The 16211-nt window shown below is 40.0% G+C and overlaps 1 protein-coding gene across 4 annotated transcripts in view; it reads left to right on the forward strand.

The window, feature by feature from the left end:
• The first annotated feature begins 2408 nt into the window (after positions 1–2408).
• Positions 2409–16211, forward strand: part of LOC142138996 (zona pellucida sperm-binding protein 3 receptor-like) — a 145809-nt gene continuing 132006 nt past the window's right edge. Inside the window, exons 1-7 of one of the 4 annotated variants that reach the window (XM_075196206.1) lie at positions 2409–2499; positions 2606–2722; positions 5966–6046; positions 7619–7699; positions 9500–9541; positions 9944–10138; positions 10808–10904. In XM_075196206.1, the coding sequence (XP_075052307.1) occupies positions 5974–6046; positions 7619–7699; positions 9500–9541; positions 9944–10138; positions 10808–10904 (488 nt within the window). In that variant the 5' untranslated portion in view covers positions 2409–2499; positions 2606–2722; positions 5966–5973. Of the gene's footprint in view, positions 2723–5946; positions 6047–7618; positions 7700–9499; positions 9542–9943; positions 10139–10807; positions 10905–16211 lie in introns of all 4 variants that reach the window. The other 3 variants (XM_075196207.1, XM_075196205.1, XM_075196208.1) reach the window with 3 other exon arrangements.

Consider the following 16211-nt stretch of genomic DNA (forward strand, 5'->3'; position numbering starts at 1 on the left):
TAGATCAGTTGCTGCTTGTCTGGATCCTGGAATGTTGGAGACTCTATTTGGTAAAGAAAATGGGTACAAGAAATGTAGAAAACTCCAACCAGCCCCGGCAATTAATCAATAGCTTCCACATTCAATAATTAGGCCTCCTTCTAGCCCAAACATTAAAATAATAGTACTCACATTTGATAAATAGGCCTGTTTCCCTCCAACCAGCCCCAATATTAAATTAATAGTATTACCATTTAATAAATACACCTATTTTCCTTCTTCCAAACAGCCCCAGCAATAAATTAAATAGCATTTACGTTTAATAAATATAACCATTTTCCACAACCATCCCTTGTATTAAAAAATTCATATTCACATTTTATAAATAGCCCTATACCCAACCTCAGCCCCAAATTTATTTAATAGCCCTATACCACCCCAGCATTAAATGTCATGTCACCTCACCTTAAAGAAATAAGGCCCACTATTAAGTTAAATACTCCCACCATCACCCCACAAATAAATTAATAGCACCACCACTAAATAATTAGCTCTTCTCCCTAAACAGCCTCCAATTCAATTAATAGCTTCCATAGCACTCCAGGATTAAATGAAAGGTTCCATCACCTCATCTTTAATTAATAGTCCCCAATATTAAATTAAATAGCCCCATCACACCACAAATAAAATATCACCCATTAAATACTTAGCCCCCACCTACACTCCACCATTAAATGTATAGCCTACCTCACACCCACATTATATTAAGATCCCCCTCCTTTCCTTACACATCTTAGCAACATAGCCCCCCATTCCCTCGCACATTATAGTAATGTAGCAGACTCCATTCCCTAACTAATAAGAGTAATATATCACCCCCCAATTCCCTCACACACAGTATAATATAGCAAACCCCCATTCCCTCATACATTTTAGTAATATAGCAGCCTATTCCATTCCCTCACACATTGTAGTTATATTGCAGCCCCCCCAAACCCTTTATACATTGCAGTAATATAGCAGCTCCCAATTCCCACACATTGTAGCAATATAGCAGCCCACTCAATCCCTCATACATTGTAGTAATATAGCAGCCCCCCCATTACATCATACATTGTAGTAATATAGCAGCCTACCCCATTCCCTCAAACATTGAAGTAATATAGCAGCCCCCCATTTCCTTTTGTCTCACCCTTGCCTCCCTCCATGTCTCATTGCTGCCATCTAGCTCTAATTGCAGCCCCCTATATAGTATTCCACAAGCAGCCTTCTCCCATATAGTTTTCAATGTACAGCCCCCTCCCATATAGTTTTCTATGTGCAACCCCCTCCCATATAGTTTTCTATGTGCAGCCCCCTCCCATATAGTTTTCTATGTGCAGCCCCCTCCCATATAGTTTTCTATGTGCAGCCCCCTCCCATATAGCTTTTTATGTACAGCCCCCTCCCTATAGTTTTGCAAGCGCAGCCACTTCCTATAGTTTTGCATGGTAGTCCCCTCCCTATATTTTTCCATCTGCAGCCCACTTCTTCCTTGTACAGCCTCTTCCTTTGATGTGCAGCACCCTCACTTACCTTTAGGTGCAGTGGCTGGCGCTGTTCTGCAGCATCACTCCTCAGACCACATAGTAGGAAGTGAAGTGAATACTTCCTGTCTGAGCCCATAGGCAACCTTGGGCCATTCAGCAACAGGCAGCCTCACAATTTGCTGCCTGTTGCTTTCCACTGAACACAAATTCCTTTATCGTTAACCCCCATCCCCCCCTTCATGCGCCGCGTGGGGAAAAAATAAAATAATAATAAAAAAAATAAGTAAACTAAAAAGTGATACATTAGGCAGCCTCGAAAGGCTTATGCCCAATCCGCCCCTGCGTGCAACATCGATGAGTGAAGAGAATATGGAACAAGGGACATTAAAATGAGGTTTTAAAGTGCTATAGAGGACAGTACATAACACAAAATAATCCCTAAAGCATAAAATTTCACCTCTTGGGTAAAAACATTGTGTTTTGTAAAATTATACTGTGATTTGACACATGATCTTGTGCAGGAAGTTTTTTTTTAATACAGAGTTGATTTTAAGGAGAACTGTGAACTTTATTTATGCAAATATAATGTTCCACTGTCAAGTAATAAAATATATCTTTAAAACTGAAATAATTTAGCAGAATTATTATTTGTGGGATGTAGTACTTTTTATTTTCACCAGGCTATCTGACTGCTATTGTTACTAATTATTACTAAGTAAGCAAGTAATGAATGTCCAGATATGAACAGCACAGTTTAAATTAGTTAATGAATTATGAACTTCTGTAGAAATTTGGTGGCAAGATAAATCTGTGTGAGTGTATTGTGCCATGTTTGTATAAGATTTCCCGAAATATGTGCATTTCACAATCCTCTTGTTTACATGTGGTTTAACTGTAACCCAACCTTTTTTTGTATACTCTTGCCTAAATATATAAACGCTGCAGTTACACTAGGTATTGTAAGAGTCCATTTACAGTCTCAAGAACACAGGTTTTTTTGCCTTTATACTAACATTTTTAAACCACTAAATATTGTGCTGTCAAGTGTTAATTTTTATTTCTTTATTCTATATTTTATCTTCCAAAACAAATCAAAGTTATAGCTTGTGAATTACATGGTTGCCATGATACAGAAGACGTCAATACAGTGAAGAGCAAGTGCTAAGGAGAGTATTAGGAAAGAGGTGTCCTGACATCTTTGGAGCACAAACACAGTGAGTTGTATGATAAAGAAACTACAAATAATGTAAAATGTAAAAACTAGTGCAGTTAATGAAAAATTGTATATAGATTTTAATGTGTTGTGCACTATACAAAATAGGTATACAGTATATTTCAACTTATTTTATTGAAAATAAATATACAGAATTGCATATATTTAATGTTCTATAATGGTGCCATTTCTATTTATTATGTTGCGGTCTGTGAATATAATATGAATATAGCTGGAATCATTGACACATACAGACTGTACAAAGGATGTTTCTCACCAAGTTCAGTTGTTGATGACAGATCTGTTTTAGTTGATTTACGGGCTTTGCTATGTAAGCAGTGCATTTATATGGATGATAAGCTGGAATTTAAACTCAAATATGAAAACACTTTTTAACTCTTCATCAATGTGAAGGTGATAAATGGCCTTTGTTTACTGGGAGCTGTCGCAATGACCTTGCAAAGAGCCCAAGCAAACAGGCACTTTCACTTAAGCTGACATGGATGCAGCATATATAAATGTCTTGTGTCCACATCTTCCTTTTTATTTTAGTGTGTACTGTTAGCACTTTATTTGCAAGTTTGAATGCACTCCACTGGCACTGTAGGTTGTGCTGGATTTGATTAGTGAAAGCACCACAAAACACACATTCCATGAGCTCTGGGAAATTGACCCATGTTTGTGATCCTTTAAGGTAGCTGTTATTGTGGTGTATATGGTGAGAGCAATGACAAATATCTGGTGATAAAATTGTTCTCTGATTGTTATTTAAAAAGTGCAGTATGTAAACCAGTGAAGGGCAACAGGCTACCCTCTGGGCCTTTACCTGAAGCCCCCAGCTCCTTCCTGCGTTGATGTCAGATTTGTTTTTAATAGCTTACCTTACATTGAAAATGCCTGCTGATATGTTATTATAGATACGTGTCTGTTTCTTTTTTTAAATGTATTGGTTCACTTGTTGAATAAATCAAGTGCGCTTGTGATACTTGGTTCAAAAGTTAAAAATTTTTCTTTGGAAAGCAAGTGCAATTTTCATGACAAGTTTGTTCAGTTGGGCATTTTTTCCTTGATGGCTATCACTGCTCTTTCATTTTACTGATACTATGTAAGTAAATGTTACGGCTAACTAGAAATTGTCATAAGCTTTTAGAACAGGCAGAAAAGATCTTCAGCTATAGCAGATGCCTTTCCTGCAAAGTTGAATGTACTCACAAATACTTGGATGCCTCCAGGACCTAATCTCAGAGCTGCAAAAGCTTATATCGAAGACTGGTAGGGCATAATAGGAGGTTGGAGAGGCAACTCTAATCAAAAGTGCACAGAGTAACCAGGGCAAGCCACAGATTGTGGGTCAGAAGCAAGCAAGGGTAGTCACAAACAGGTCAAAAGTTAGCAGGCCAGAGTGGTCCAGAGTATAAGGTCAGGGGCAATAAAAAAACAAGTGAGGTCCAGTAAACAAGCCAAACGTGAATATAATCTACTTTTTGGTGCCTGAGATAAAGTGACTACCATTACACTGGGATTCAAAATTAGGGTCTCCAGAAAGCTCAAAATATTGTAAAAGCATGATTTAAAAAAAGGCTTAAATAAAAAAGAATTAGTCCCCTGCCTAGTGCTGGGATCTCTAACTCAACATACATTGTAGATTTGTGTTTGGCTAATGGGATAGTCCGTGATCCTGCTACTTTACAGGGGTTTATTAACTCGCTCACCTGACCGACATAGAACATGCCAAAAACCTATGGTGCAGTAGTAATAAAAGTAATTTGCCCAAACCTGCTATTAAAGGCTCGAAATCTGGTCTATCAAAATTTACACCTGACAATCAGTTGTGTTGAGGTACAGCTCACTAAATTATCTCTTGGCTTAGTTCTGGGTGCTTCTAGTGTTTGTCGCACAATGTAGTAGGCAGTGCTAGCCATATTTCCAATGAAAGAAATATCGACACTTATCCTGCCAACTTTAAAATGCAGACAGGCTAAATGCCGTTAATTCAATTTCCCCAAAACAGATAAAATAACAGCATTGTGATTACCGACAGTGAAAATGCTGATTTATTACCACACATACACAAAACAGGTTGTGGGAAGAGCCATAGTGCTCTCAGCGTGGCGCTGGGTTACCTAGGCATTTTTTGATGAATCCCAACTCCCTAAGAAATCTAGCCCCGTGCTGACCAGCCTTTGGCTGGTTGGCATCATGGCAGGCGGACCCCCTGCTGCGGGTTCACCTACTATGGTGCATCGGCCCTGGCTGGCTAAATCTAGGGCTGGTTGAAGGAGAATCAGGAAGAACCCAAACTGTTTGTCCCCTTATATTCTTCCAGCCAGCACTAGTGTCAATATGACTGAGGAAGGGGGTGGGGAGCATTTTTTTCCCCATTTATTTATTTTTAACACTGTTTACTGCTTTATAGCCGCTGGACCCACTGGCATTGCCGTTTTAATGTCGGCATTTTCACTGTCGGCAGGATAAGTGTCAGTATTTCTTCTGTTGGAGATTCTTTACCAGCCCCTTGTAGCAACATTCTGATCCTTTAGTGAATTTTCAGATCAGTAAGCAATTTAGCAATGCAAGTGGATGTCACTTAAACAGCAAGTTTTAAATGATCTACTTTGCAGCATGTAACTTCTTAGTCCAGTATATATCGCACACTTGTGACAAAGGGAGTCATAATTAAACCAGGTTATTGGCCATGACCAAACAAATCTGATCCTACAGAATCAGATTATCATCATGTAAAGCGATGGTCAATTTTAACAAAATGACCAACCAAAATCAAACCATATGTGAATAGTATTAAAACACAGATATTAAACACAGGTGGAAGGCCTATGATTAATGGGTAATTAGATTAGTGCGTGGGCAGGTATTTAAGAGTGTGCATTTTGTTGGGGGCAAAGCGACTGACATCTAACTAGTGGACCAATGACTAGACAGTATTTCTGTGTTAGTCAGTGCTAGGGTTCCAAATTTGTTTTGTCTTTGATGGAAGTAGCTGTGTCCTGTATGAAAAAAAAAATAAAAAATTATATATATATATATATATATATATATATATATATATATATATATATATATATATATATATGTGAATCGCAGCAGAAAACACAACACAGTACAATTAACACTTGCCACATAAAATATGTTGCATGAACTCAAATAGAATTCAGTATATATGCTATAACTTTGACATACAATATTTTTTTTTTCTTCTACCCTTATGCTGAACATACTCTTTTAGATTTCATAATGATGTCTGAACTGACACGTTGTACACTCCTACTGCTGTTTTGTCTGGCAACATTTACTACTACAATCCGTGGTAAGTTCTTGCTACTTCTATGTGTTAAGTAAGAGCAGTCATTAAGACAGACATTTAGTAAAATCACCTTTACAGTGAAGATTAAAAATTTTTAAACTACTAAAAGATTCATTAGCTAAAGCATGGGTCTGTTTCTATGGTTATATATGTATTTTACTGCATTTGTATAGCCTTTACTAACAGAAAAACAGTATATGCTAGGACATACATTTTAGGATGCAGATCAAAGTAATTGAAGTATGTTCTTGTAGCAAAGGAGCATTTACCAGAAAGTTAGAGAATTCTGCAGCAAGATGGACTTTCCCTTTAGAAATGCAAAAATACATGTTAAAATGTGTATGGAATGGCTTGCTCTGCATACCTGCAGTACCACATTTTATGGAGTTTCGCTGGTTGTCAGCGACAAGTCACCACTGACTATTCTTAATGGTGCTGCTAAGCAAAGTCAGCTTTTCAACTGTGAATGCCAACAACAAACCAGCATTGAGTCTCCAGTTACAGGTGGGTATCGCTGCCACCTCCATGCTTCTTCACTGGCACCTGCTAATGCTCATGCTTCTTTGACAATGCATAGCTACTCAGTACCTTATGCTGAAAAGAAGCCTCAGCTCAAAGTTCTTCTCAGTTTCGGGCAATGTTACAAATGTTGCTGCAGTACTATGAAACCCTGAAACAGCCTACAGCATACACTTATCTCATGCCTTTGGTGGCCTCCTGTAACTACTGCTCCACACCGCTGATAATCATATGCAAAGACATACAGAAGCACAGTATATTTCAAAAAAGAATTTTTTTTTATTGAGGTGTTAAAAAATGAATAGTTGTGTCTGACAGTGGTGTTCCATGATTGTGGCTGTATCTCCATGTATATTAATGTATCTGCTGCAGCCCCTTTTTGCTGGTTTCTATTGCTTTAGTCTGAAGCTCACAGGTAATGGTGTTTGTTCGCTCAAATAACTCTTAGAGGAACTGTTCCTTTGGGTGCATACACAACACAAGTTTCTGACCACTTGTTTATACAGTTGTACAAACGGAGCTGGGACTGGGTGAACCAATCCACATCCTCCTTAACCAATTCAGGTTGAATTCCTTGATTGTACAGGAGAAACAACAATGACATTTTAAAGATACTATAGAGGCAAATGGATTTGTGGCCAGTGGCACTACTACATCAAATAAAACAATTATATTCTTAGAAGCAGAACCTGATCCAATGCTGTAATCCTTTCTAATACTAATTTGGCAAGTTGCAAGCTACAAACAGTGGTATTGTTGATGCACGAGTGAATGGGTGAGGAGCATCAACACATGCAGCTGCCTGTGTGAATCAGGCCAACTGTAGTAGGAGAAAGTATAGCAGAACTGGGTCATTGAAGCCTTTTGGGAGACCTGTCAGATAGGTGTAATGCTGCACCGAAGTTAGGTATAACTTTGTATTTTATAAGATATTTATATAATTGTATATTATATGTATGTTTTATATATCTTCAATTATATGTTTTGCCTCACCTTTTATATATATATTGTTTTGCTCATGTCTATCGAAATTTCACAATTTTATATTTCATGCAGCACCAGCAGCTCCGGATTTCATGTTAATGGCCACCATCACTGTACCAGATCCCTTAATGGAAAGCACAACACCAAATACAGGTATGATGTAGGGATATTAACTGTTCCCATAATAAATACAAACAGTCTTGGAAATGAAATACGTCAAACATATATTTTATATACATTATGGACCTGATTCACAAAGGACCGCAAAGTGAGCACAATTCGCACACCCGTATTCAAGAGCAAGCGGATCTGAAGAAACCATTCTAGTTAAAAAAAACGGGTGTAGGTATACTCTGCCTATACGGCACTACGGTACTATGCAGACAGACTGTAGAATATTCACAATATATGTACAATATAAAATCCCATCAGAATGCACAGTAAAAATATTAAATAAATACATTAACACATGTTAATATAGTCATTAATAAAAAGACATTGAAAAAAAGAAAAAAATTTGCTTTTTTTTCTCAATTTTTTTTGGGGGAAATGAAATACATTTATCAGGATGTTATTAATGCCTACTGTACATAAAATGCTTTTATAGAGATGTTTTTAATTGCAAAAACATGTTGTGGCATCACCATCAGCCGGCACCTACACCTGCCCTGTAGCTAGTGCAAGTGATACAGCTAAAAATCACGTACCTCAGAGATGCCCAAAGCTTGAATCAGACGAATGTGCAGGCGCTCAACCTCAGCAGGCCATGGTACATTGCCTACGTGAATAAAGTCCTCCCATCCCCCGTTCTGACTTTCAAGTCGTAGGCTGTCGGCAGGGTTATTTGCACTCGAAGATGAATGGCATGCACTTGCATTCACTGGTGTATTGTCCGCTTCTAAGCATGCGCAGAGCAACAGAAGGAATGCACTCTTATATCCAACATCAAAATAACGCTTAGTGAATAAATGAAGTTTAAAAAAATAATTTATTTTTAAGAAATTGAAAGAAATATTTCTAAACATTACTGCATTCAAAAAAATGCTTTTGGTCTGTTATGGCCATTTTAACATTTCAATAACAGAACAGGTATCACAGCATTACAAGTTCTGCCACAATACTTGACAAATAGTCTTCCCCACACACTTTGGGAAACGTGGGATTAGTCTGACAATTCTTCAGACCATTTATATTAAACTCATTCATATTCAAAGAATTGAAAAAGGTTCTATTGGACGAATGGGTTGGGTATCTTTTAATGATGATGGTAACCCAGACAACGGATCCCCTGACAGGAATACACTGTAGGTGTATTCCCCAAGAGGCTGCTAATACTGGCAGCTTGGAACATAGACCTTACCAGGTTAACAACAGGAAACATAGTGTGCACCTTGAAAGTTACATCATCGGGGTTATGACTACCACCATGGAAGAATCAACCAGTCTACATACATTACAGCTCGAACAATGGAAAGAAGCAGTAGTGAGTTTAGACAAAAGAAGTCTCTTTTCCAGTCTTATTTTCTTCTCTGTGCTAACATAGTCTTAAGGTTTCTCATTTTCTTAAAAATGATATCAGGTTTGTCAGGTATAAGAGTACCTAGTATAAGATCCCTTTTAATAATTCCTCATTGCTTATTAAAAGTATGCTTAATCTTACTTACATCTGCTTTATATTAGGTAATGAATGGAATCAAATCTTTTCTATTCTTTCTAGTGCTATTAGACGTGAAGCTGCCTACTGTATGTGTTGTTTATTCTATATTGTGCACGTTTTGACACTTTATTTCACTAAGCGCCATTTGGGCTACTCACTGTCATTTCACATTTATTCATTCGGCTCCAAGTTAGTATTTAGAAAAGTTTAATGAGTTTTCTGTATTATTTAGAAAAATAATTTAAATAGAGTTTCAAAATAAAAATACTTAAAACTAATTATTACTTGAATCATAGATGTGAACCTGGAACATGAACAGCAAACCGTGAATGAACAGGGTGAGAGTAAACTTGTAATACTTCAAACTAATATTTCATATTAAAGTCTATTGAATTTTATAAGCCAAACATGTTTGTCTCTATCAAACCAATGAACTTCAATTGAATTTGAAACCGGTTCAAAATGTTCAAAGATCCGCTAGTAATAATCTGGTCACTAATCACTAGGAATGTGTTGCTGAAGAATTAATAACTTTATCCTGTTGAATGAATGGAAAAGTGATGTCAGTTGTTCCTAGGAAGAGTGAATATTGATTCAGTCAGAAAAATGATTACCTCCACTGTGATGTATGCACATTAAGAACAATTGTTTGTAAAATGTTGGTATTCAATTTTTAAACAATAGACCATATGGGGTATATTAATATATCAGTAATTCATTGATATTTCACATTGTTTTAGCAAATCTCTGCAAAGACCCCCCACAAATTCCCTTTGGACAACTGAAAGATGAATTTTTGAGAATAAATGAATTTACTACTAATTCAAAAGTTACTTACATGTGCCAACCTGGTTATATACGAGTTCCTGGTACTAAACCAACTATAACATGCTTGGATGATAACACCTGGTCTTCTCTCGAGATATTTTGCACACGTAAGTTTTACTTAACTGAGAGTAATGGTGATAAAAATACAAAAATGTTTAAATTTATTTGTCAAAACCCACTGCTTATGGGATATAAGGAATAACGCTTTACTATAAGGTTGGGCAGCACGGTGGCTAAGTGGTTAGCACTTCTGCCTTACAGCACTGGGGTCATGAGTTTAATTCCCGACCATGGCCTTATCTGTGTGGAGTTTGTATGTTCTCCACGTGTTTGCGTGGGTTTTCTCCGTTTCCTCCGGATTCCTCCCACACTCCAACAAAAAAACATACTGGTAGGTTAATTGGCTGCTATTAAATTGCCCCTAGTCTGTCTTTCTCTCTCTGTCTGTCTGTCTGTGTTAGGGAATTTAGACTGTAAGCTCCAATGCAGGGACTGATGTGAATGAGTTCTCTGTACAGCGCTGCGGAATCAGTGGCGCTATATAAATAAATGGTGATGATGATGATGATGATGAAGGTTATATTATCTGTTGTGTAAAAGCATTCAATGCTACTTTAATGGAAATCGCTACCATTAATTTCCTCCATGTGACTCTTCATTTGGCTTAATATGTTTGAAAATATTGATAATTACTTAAATTCTCCTTATTTGATGTGCAATTTAAATAATCAAGTGTAAATGTAATTTTAAGCACAAATGTCTACTGTTTAATTCAGGTAAATCATGTGGTAATCCTGGAGAAGTGGAAAATGCAGATATGCAGGCAGAGAACTTTTTATTTGGCTCAAAAGTAACATATGTTTGTTTTCAAGGGTGAGTAAACTCATGTTGATATAAAATTGGTTAAATGTTGCTTAATATAATATTTTTGAAAATTACCTTCAGTCAAAAAATGTTTTTCCCCATAGGAAGCCTTACCATATTAGGGCAGCCAGGTGGACACATCTCCCTGTGGTCACTGTCTCATAACCCCACAATCACAACTTAAAGTAAATACTACAGTGTTGGACTGGAACCACATATATTAAAATTAAAATGGTTGGCAATGGTGAGTGTCAGGCGGATCTCTCGGTGCACATCACCCCTCCCCTGACAACCATTTGAAACATATGAAGTCGGTTCCACTTCTAAAGTGCCTGTAGGGCTCTGAATATGGCAGTGTTTGTGGCTGTTGCAGTGAAGAGGAATGTGGTATGTGGGGAAGCACAAGCCAAATGACTGCTAGTTAAAGGAAGGCATCCTTAGATGGAAAACTTTTATTGAAGGTTTCTTACTTCTGTTGTGCTAAACTTAATAATAAGAATAAATAACAACTTTGCCTTGGAAAGTTGCTATTAAGTGGCTGAACCATAATAATGTTGACATGTGGTGTCATTTGAAATAATAACCCTGGGCCCATAACGTCACATTCAATTTTTTTAACAAGATATTAAGGATTTGTTCACACCACATCGCTTCAGTTCACAGTGCACACAGTGTGGTTTGACCGTGTTACTATGTGAACCATGGAGGTGTGCTGTATGTCAAGTGTGATGTGCATGTGGTCAATGCAGTCTGACCTTGGCAAATTTACATTACATGACCAGCTCACTGAAGTGCTTTGGCATGACTGAAACCTAGATGTTCTTGTAATGAGGGCATGTTATATATTCTAGTGAATTTGGAGAGAGATTCTTGATGGTTTACTCAAAATTCTTAACTATGCAACTTATGTTGTGGTATAAAAATAATAATGTAACCTAATCAATGGTCTGGAGAGGAAGAATTTGTAAAGTGGCTGGTTAGACAAGAAAAACACATATGGCGTGGAAATCAATGGCTTGAGCATAGCCAAGGACCAGTTGTAGTTTTAGTCTGCAACTGATGAAGTGCTATGGTGGCCAGAGTCTAAAAATTTAATTGATTAACTTAATATAGAGTAAAATTGCAACTCAGCTGTTGGTTTAGCAGACAAATTATATTTTTGGTCAAAATCCAAGATTTTGTCATCTACTGAAATTATCTGTAGGAACTGGATGACCGAGTCTTTCTTAATATACTTTCTATATTCACTACCATCAATGAGCATTATTGTACTGCACCTAGGGGTCTATGCATCAACTGACTGCGGTACAACTATGCATCGCTGCACAATGCAGTAATGCATATTTATGTACCGTTGAGATGCACCATGCCGGGGCTACTCTGGGAGCCTTGGCGAAGTGACCCCTCTGTAGCAAAGTATTTTCCTGCTTACCAGCAGCTTAGCGCTGCCGGTGACAGGAGAAAGTACTATGCACAACTTGCAAAGTACCGGGTTCTGCGAAGCCGAAGAGGAGGAAATTACAGATAACGCCATCCTGAGATGGCGTTATTTGTCAGTGCAATGCGAAGCTTATCAAAGCTTCATGCATTGCAGAACATCGCAGTCCCCATTTCTTTGAAATCTCCTCCATTAGGCAGTTAATAAATAGCCTTAAAAGTGTCACAAATGCTTGATGCATAGACCCCTGTGACAGGATGGACTGCCTATGCCACCCTCTCTGTTGCTGCTGGGAACTGGCTGGGCTTACTTTGCCACCGTTCCCTTTCATTATCCCACATGCGTCCTCTTGCCGCAGTAGGAGGGTCTTACAAATGCTGCCTCCACTGGACTACTTACCGGCATCCAATACCGAGTTTCTTCTGGGTAACTGATGCTGCGAGTGTACCCTGTTACTGGTGTACCTGGGCTGGTACTCCTGACCTCTTACTATGGATCAGGGTTGCTGTGGATGGATCCCCCTGGGCTATCACACTGACCAGAACTGCAGGGTCGCAGGCAGAGCGGTGGTACCGGAAAAGCTGGGTCCAAACTTCAGAAACAGCCGGGAGCTGATTAGATTTTGGGCCTAATCTGTAGGTCACAGGATATTCATTCATAGCATTTGGGTTAACAAAAGGGAACAGTGGCAAAGTAAGCCCAGCCGCTTCCCAGCAGCAACAGACAGGGTGGCATAGGAGGTCTATCCTGTCACAGATTTCTGGTGGCAAGCAGCGGGATAACCCCGGGCGGCGTTTCATGCACCAGTCAGGAGAGAAATAACTGCAGCCAGGAGAACGCACAGGATGTCTTAATCCAGTAAAATGTCCAAGGTGGACCTTGAGATACTGTGCCAAGCAAAGAAGTTGGAAATTTCTTACACAGCGACAAAAAGCTAAATAAAAAGGTGCTGAGAGCCTGGGAGGTGCAGTACGGGTCAGCAGAGGAGGAGGCTGACAGTGACTAGGAGGAGACGTTAACTTCAAACCTAGAGGTACCTGCAGTAACATCCCAGAACACAGCACCTGTTCCCAGCGACAGTCACCCCTCACAGAGTGAACCTGTTACCAGCAACAGTCACCCCCTACAGAGTGAACCAGTGGTGCAAGTGCAACAGCGTGATGAGGGTAACTTTTCTGTACTAATGCAGCAGCTGAGGTCCCTGGGAGACAAAGCAACTGAGGCAGAGCGGTTGCTTCTCATCAAGTTGTGGGGAAATCGGTGAGCACCACCTCCTGCAGTGGCCCTTGAACAGTCACCTGCTGCGCCCAGATTGGGATCTCTTGACTTTACCAAATTTGATGACACTGTTGGAGATATTGATGGACTTGCTCAAACAGGAGTGGGTAAAGTATCTGGTTCCAACACTACAAGGAAGTGCAGTGGAAGCTTATCGTGGAGTGGCCTCAGAGGACTGTGCGGACCACGACGTGGTAAAATGGGCTCTCCTTAAGTGTTATGTTATTACCTTGGAGACCTACCGGCAGAAGTTTCGGGACTTGGCTAAAAGCACTTATATCAGCCATGATGAATTTGCCAACCAGTTGCGGCAGTTCACAATAAGATGGATATATGGATCTGACGCCAAGTCCTGGGAGGAATTAGTGGACTTAATTTGCAGAGAACAATTTCACCGCTGGTGTGTACTGGAGGTGGAATAGGAACTGGAACGTAGCCCAGCAACCCTGGAAAAAGAGGCCCAGTTGGCGGATCAGTATGTGGCAGTGAGGCACACTGGCAGAAGAGTCAGGTTAACAGCCAACCCCAAAGGACTGTACAAACAGGGGGACACCTCTCTTCTATTCACCCCCAAAAGCAAGTACCTAACCCTTCGGGTACCACTCGGTAGCACCGCCCGCCCTGTCCCTGGAAATTACCAGAGACCATCAGAGCCCAGAATGGAGAGGAAGTGCTACAGCTATGGGAACACCAGTCATTTAAGGATGGAGTGTCCCACAGCAACAGCACCCCAAACTCTTGCCCCTAATACAAGTCCTGGGGCCCGGCTGACTTGCTTAACTGGCGATGGTAAGCCAGTAGAGACTGTTTCCAACCCCTGCAGCCCAATGGAGTGTGGTGTGTTTACAGTTGACTCAGCAGAGAGAGTCACTCGTTTGTCCAAAAGACCCCCAAAAACATCTGGAGGAACCTGCAGCCGGTCTAATTGGGACCCCAGCATGGAAAAGGACTGAGAGACTCAGGGGCATCCATAACTGTAGTGAACCCCCATCTTATTGATCCTGCTGCAGTATTAAAGGTTCGCACTGCCAAAGTTATCATGGCAGATGGACTGGAGATGGAAGTGCCTGTTGCAAGGATGTATCTGGACCTGGGAGATGGCCATGAGTTGCCGCTATGGATGGCCTCCCAATAACGTGATCTTAGGCAACGATGTTGGGGATTTAATTGTGACCGCATTTCTCAACTCTATTACCTGGAGCCAAGCTGCTAAATTTGAGTCTTCAGAATCTAGACATGCACAGCCCACCACAGAGGAAAAGACCACATCTGCTATTTTTTCAGGAAACAGCCAGCCCTTTGACTTTGGAAAGACTACGTCCCCTAGCAACGCAGAGGATGTTGTCTCTATGCCAATTTGATCTTGTAGGGGTACCCGGTGATGCTCCCTAGCAGTACGTTAGCTCCGGCGGTGAGTATAGCTGACCAGAGTGATCTCCCTTTGACTGACCCTAGTCACCCCAACATAGACCCCCCCTTACAGCATATCCGGAGTTAGACGATAGTGAGGGGCGCATGGAAGAGTTCAGGGCAACACTGCTCTCTGATCCCTCAGTGGAAGGCATGAGGTGCCAGGCTGGTATCAGCCTTCTAGTAATGGAGGTAGTGTGTGTGACTTGGTGCAAATGGTTGTTGTACCATGTAGCTAGGAAGGTAGATGGGGATAGACCATGTGTCTGTTAACCAGTTATATATAGTGTAGAATGGCTGCAAAGCCAGTGATCGCTGTATAGTAAGTGTGTATAGCTCTAAGTGTATAGATACAAGTGTAAAACAAAAAATTTAAACAGCATAATTCTGGGTTATACCGGAGTTATACAGGAGGAAACAGGAGAAGAACATTCTGCCTATTAACTCAGCTACGCAAGGACTACAGTCAGTATTCACTTGAAACTACATATTCTACCTCTGATGTCTCCAACTCACCCTGGCTACAAGCTTCATGCAGCATGAGGACTGTTTTGGACTCTGATCTTATTTTCATTTCATCTCATGAAAGTTTGTTTTATCTGTTAGTCTGTTTTCACTGCAAAATCCACTATGTTTAATCAGCCTGCTTTACTACTTGCTCAACCACTCCCTACCCATGCTACAGTTATTTCAGTCCCCTAGCTCATCACTGTGCTTTCAGTTCTACTTACGCTTTGTCTGCCATCACAAGTAGAAAGAAATGATACTGATTTTGAATCACTCTCCTATCTCATGACTCTGCAAAAACTCAGCTATTCAATCACCTGCTCTTTATTACTCTCCATTCAACACTTCCACCCATTCCCCCACATGGCTCCCACATCATTACTCTATACCAGGGGTAGGCAACCTGCGGCTCTCCAGGTGTTGTGAAACTACAAGTCCCAGCATGCTTTGCCAGTAGATAACCAGCAGAGAGGTGGCAAGGCATGCTGGGATTTGTAGTTTCACAACACCTGGAGAGCCACAGGTTCCCTACCCCTGCTCTATACTATCCAGACATCCATGGATAAACTACATTTGCTTCAGCATAGCTCTGCACTACTTATCTGATTACACTGGACATTGTAATTAGGTAATTCCTTAATTCCCTCATTTTTGCTATTTGACTCATAAATCCCAATGCTTGC

The sequence above is a fragment of the Mixophyes fleayi genome, chromosome 2 (genome assembly GCF_038048845.1).
Source record: "Mixophyes fleayi isolate aMixFle1 chromosome 2, aMixFle1.hap1, whole genome shotgun sequence".
In the NCBI taxonomy this organism is placed as follows: Eukaryota; Metazoa; Chordata; class Amphibia; order Anura; family Limnodynastidae; genus Mixophyes; species Mixophyes fleayi.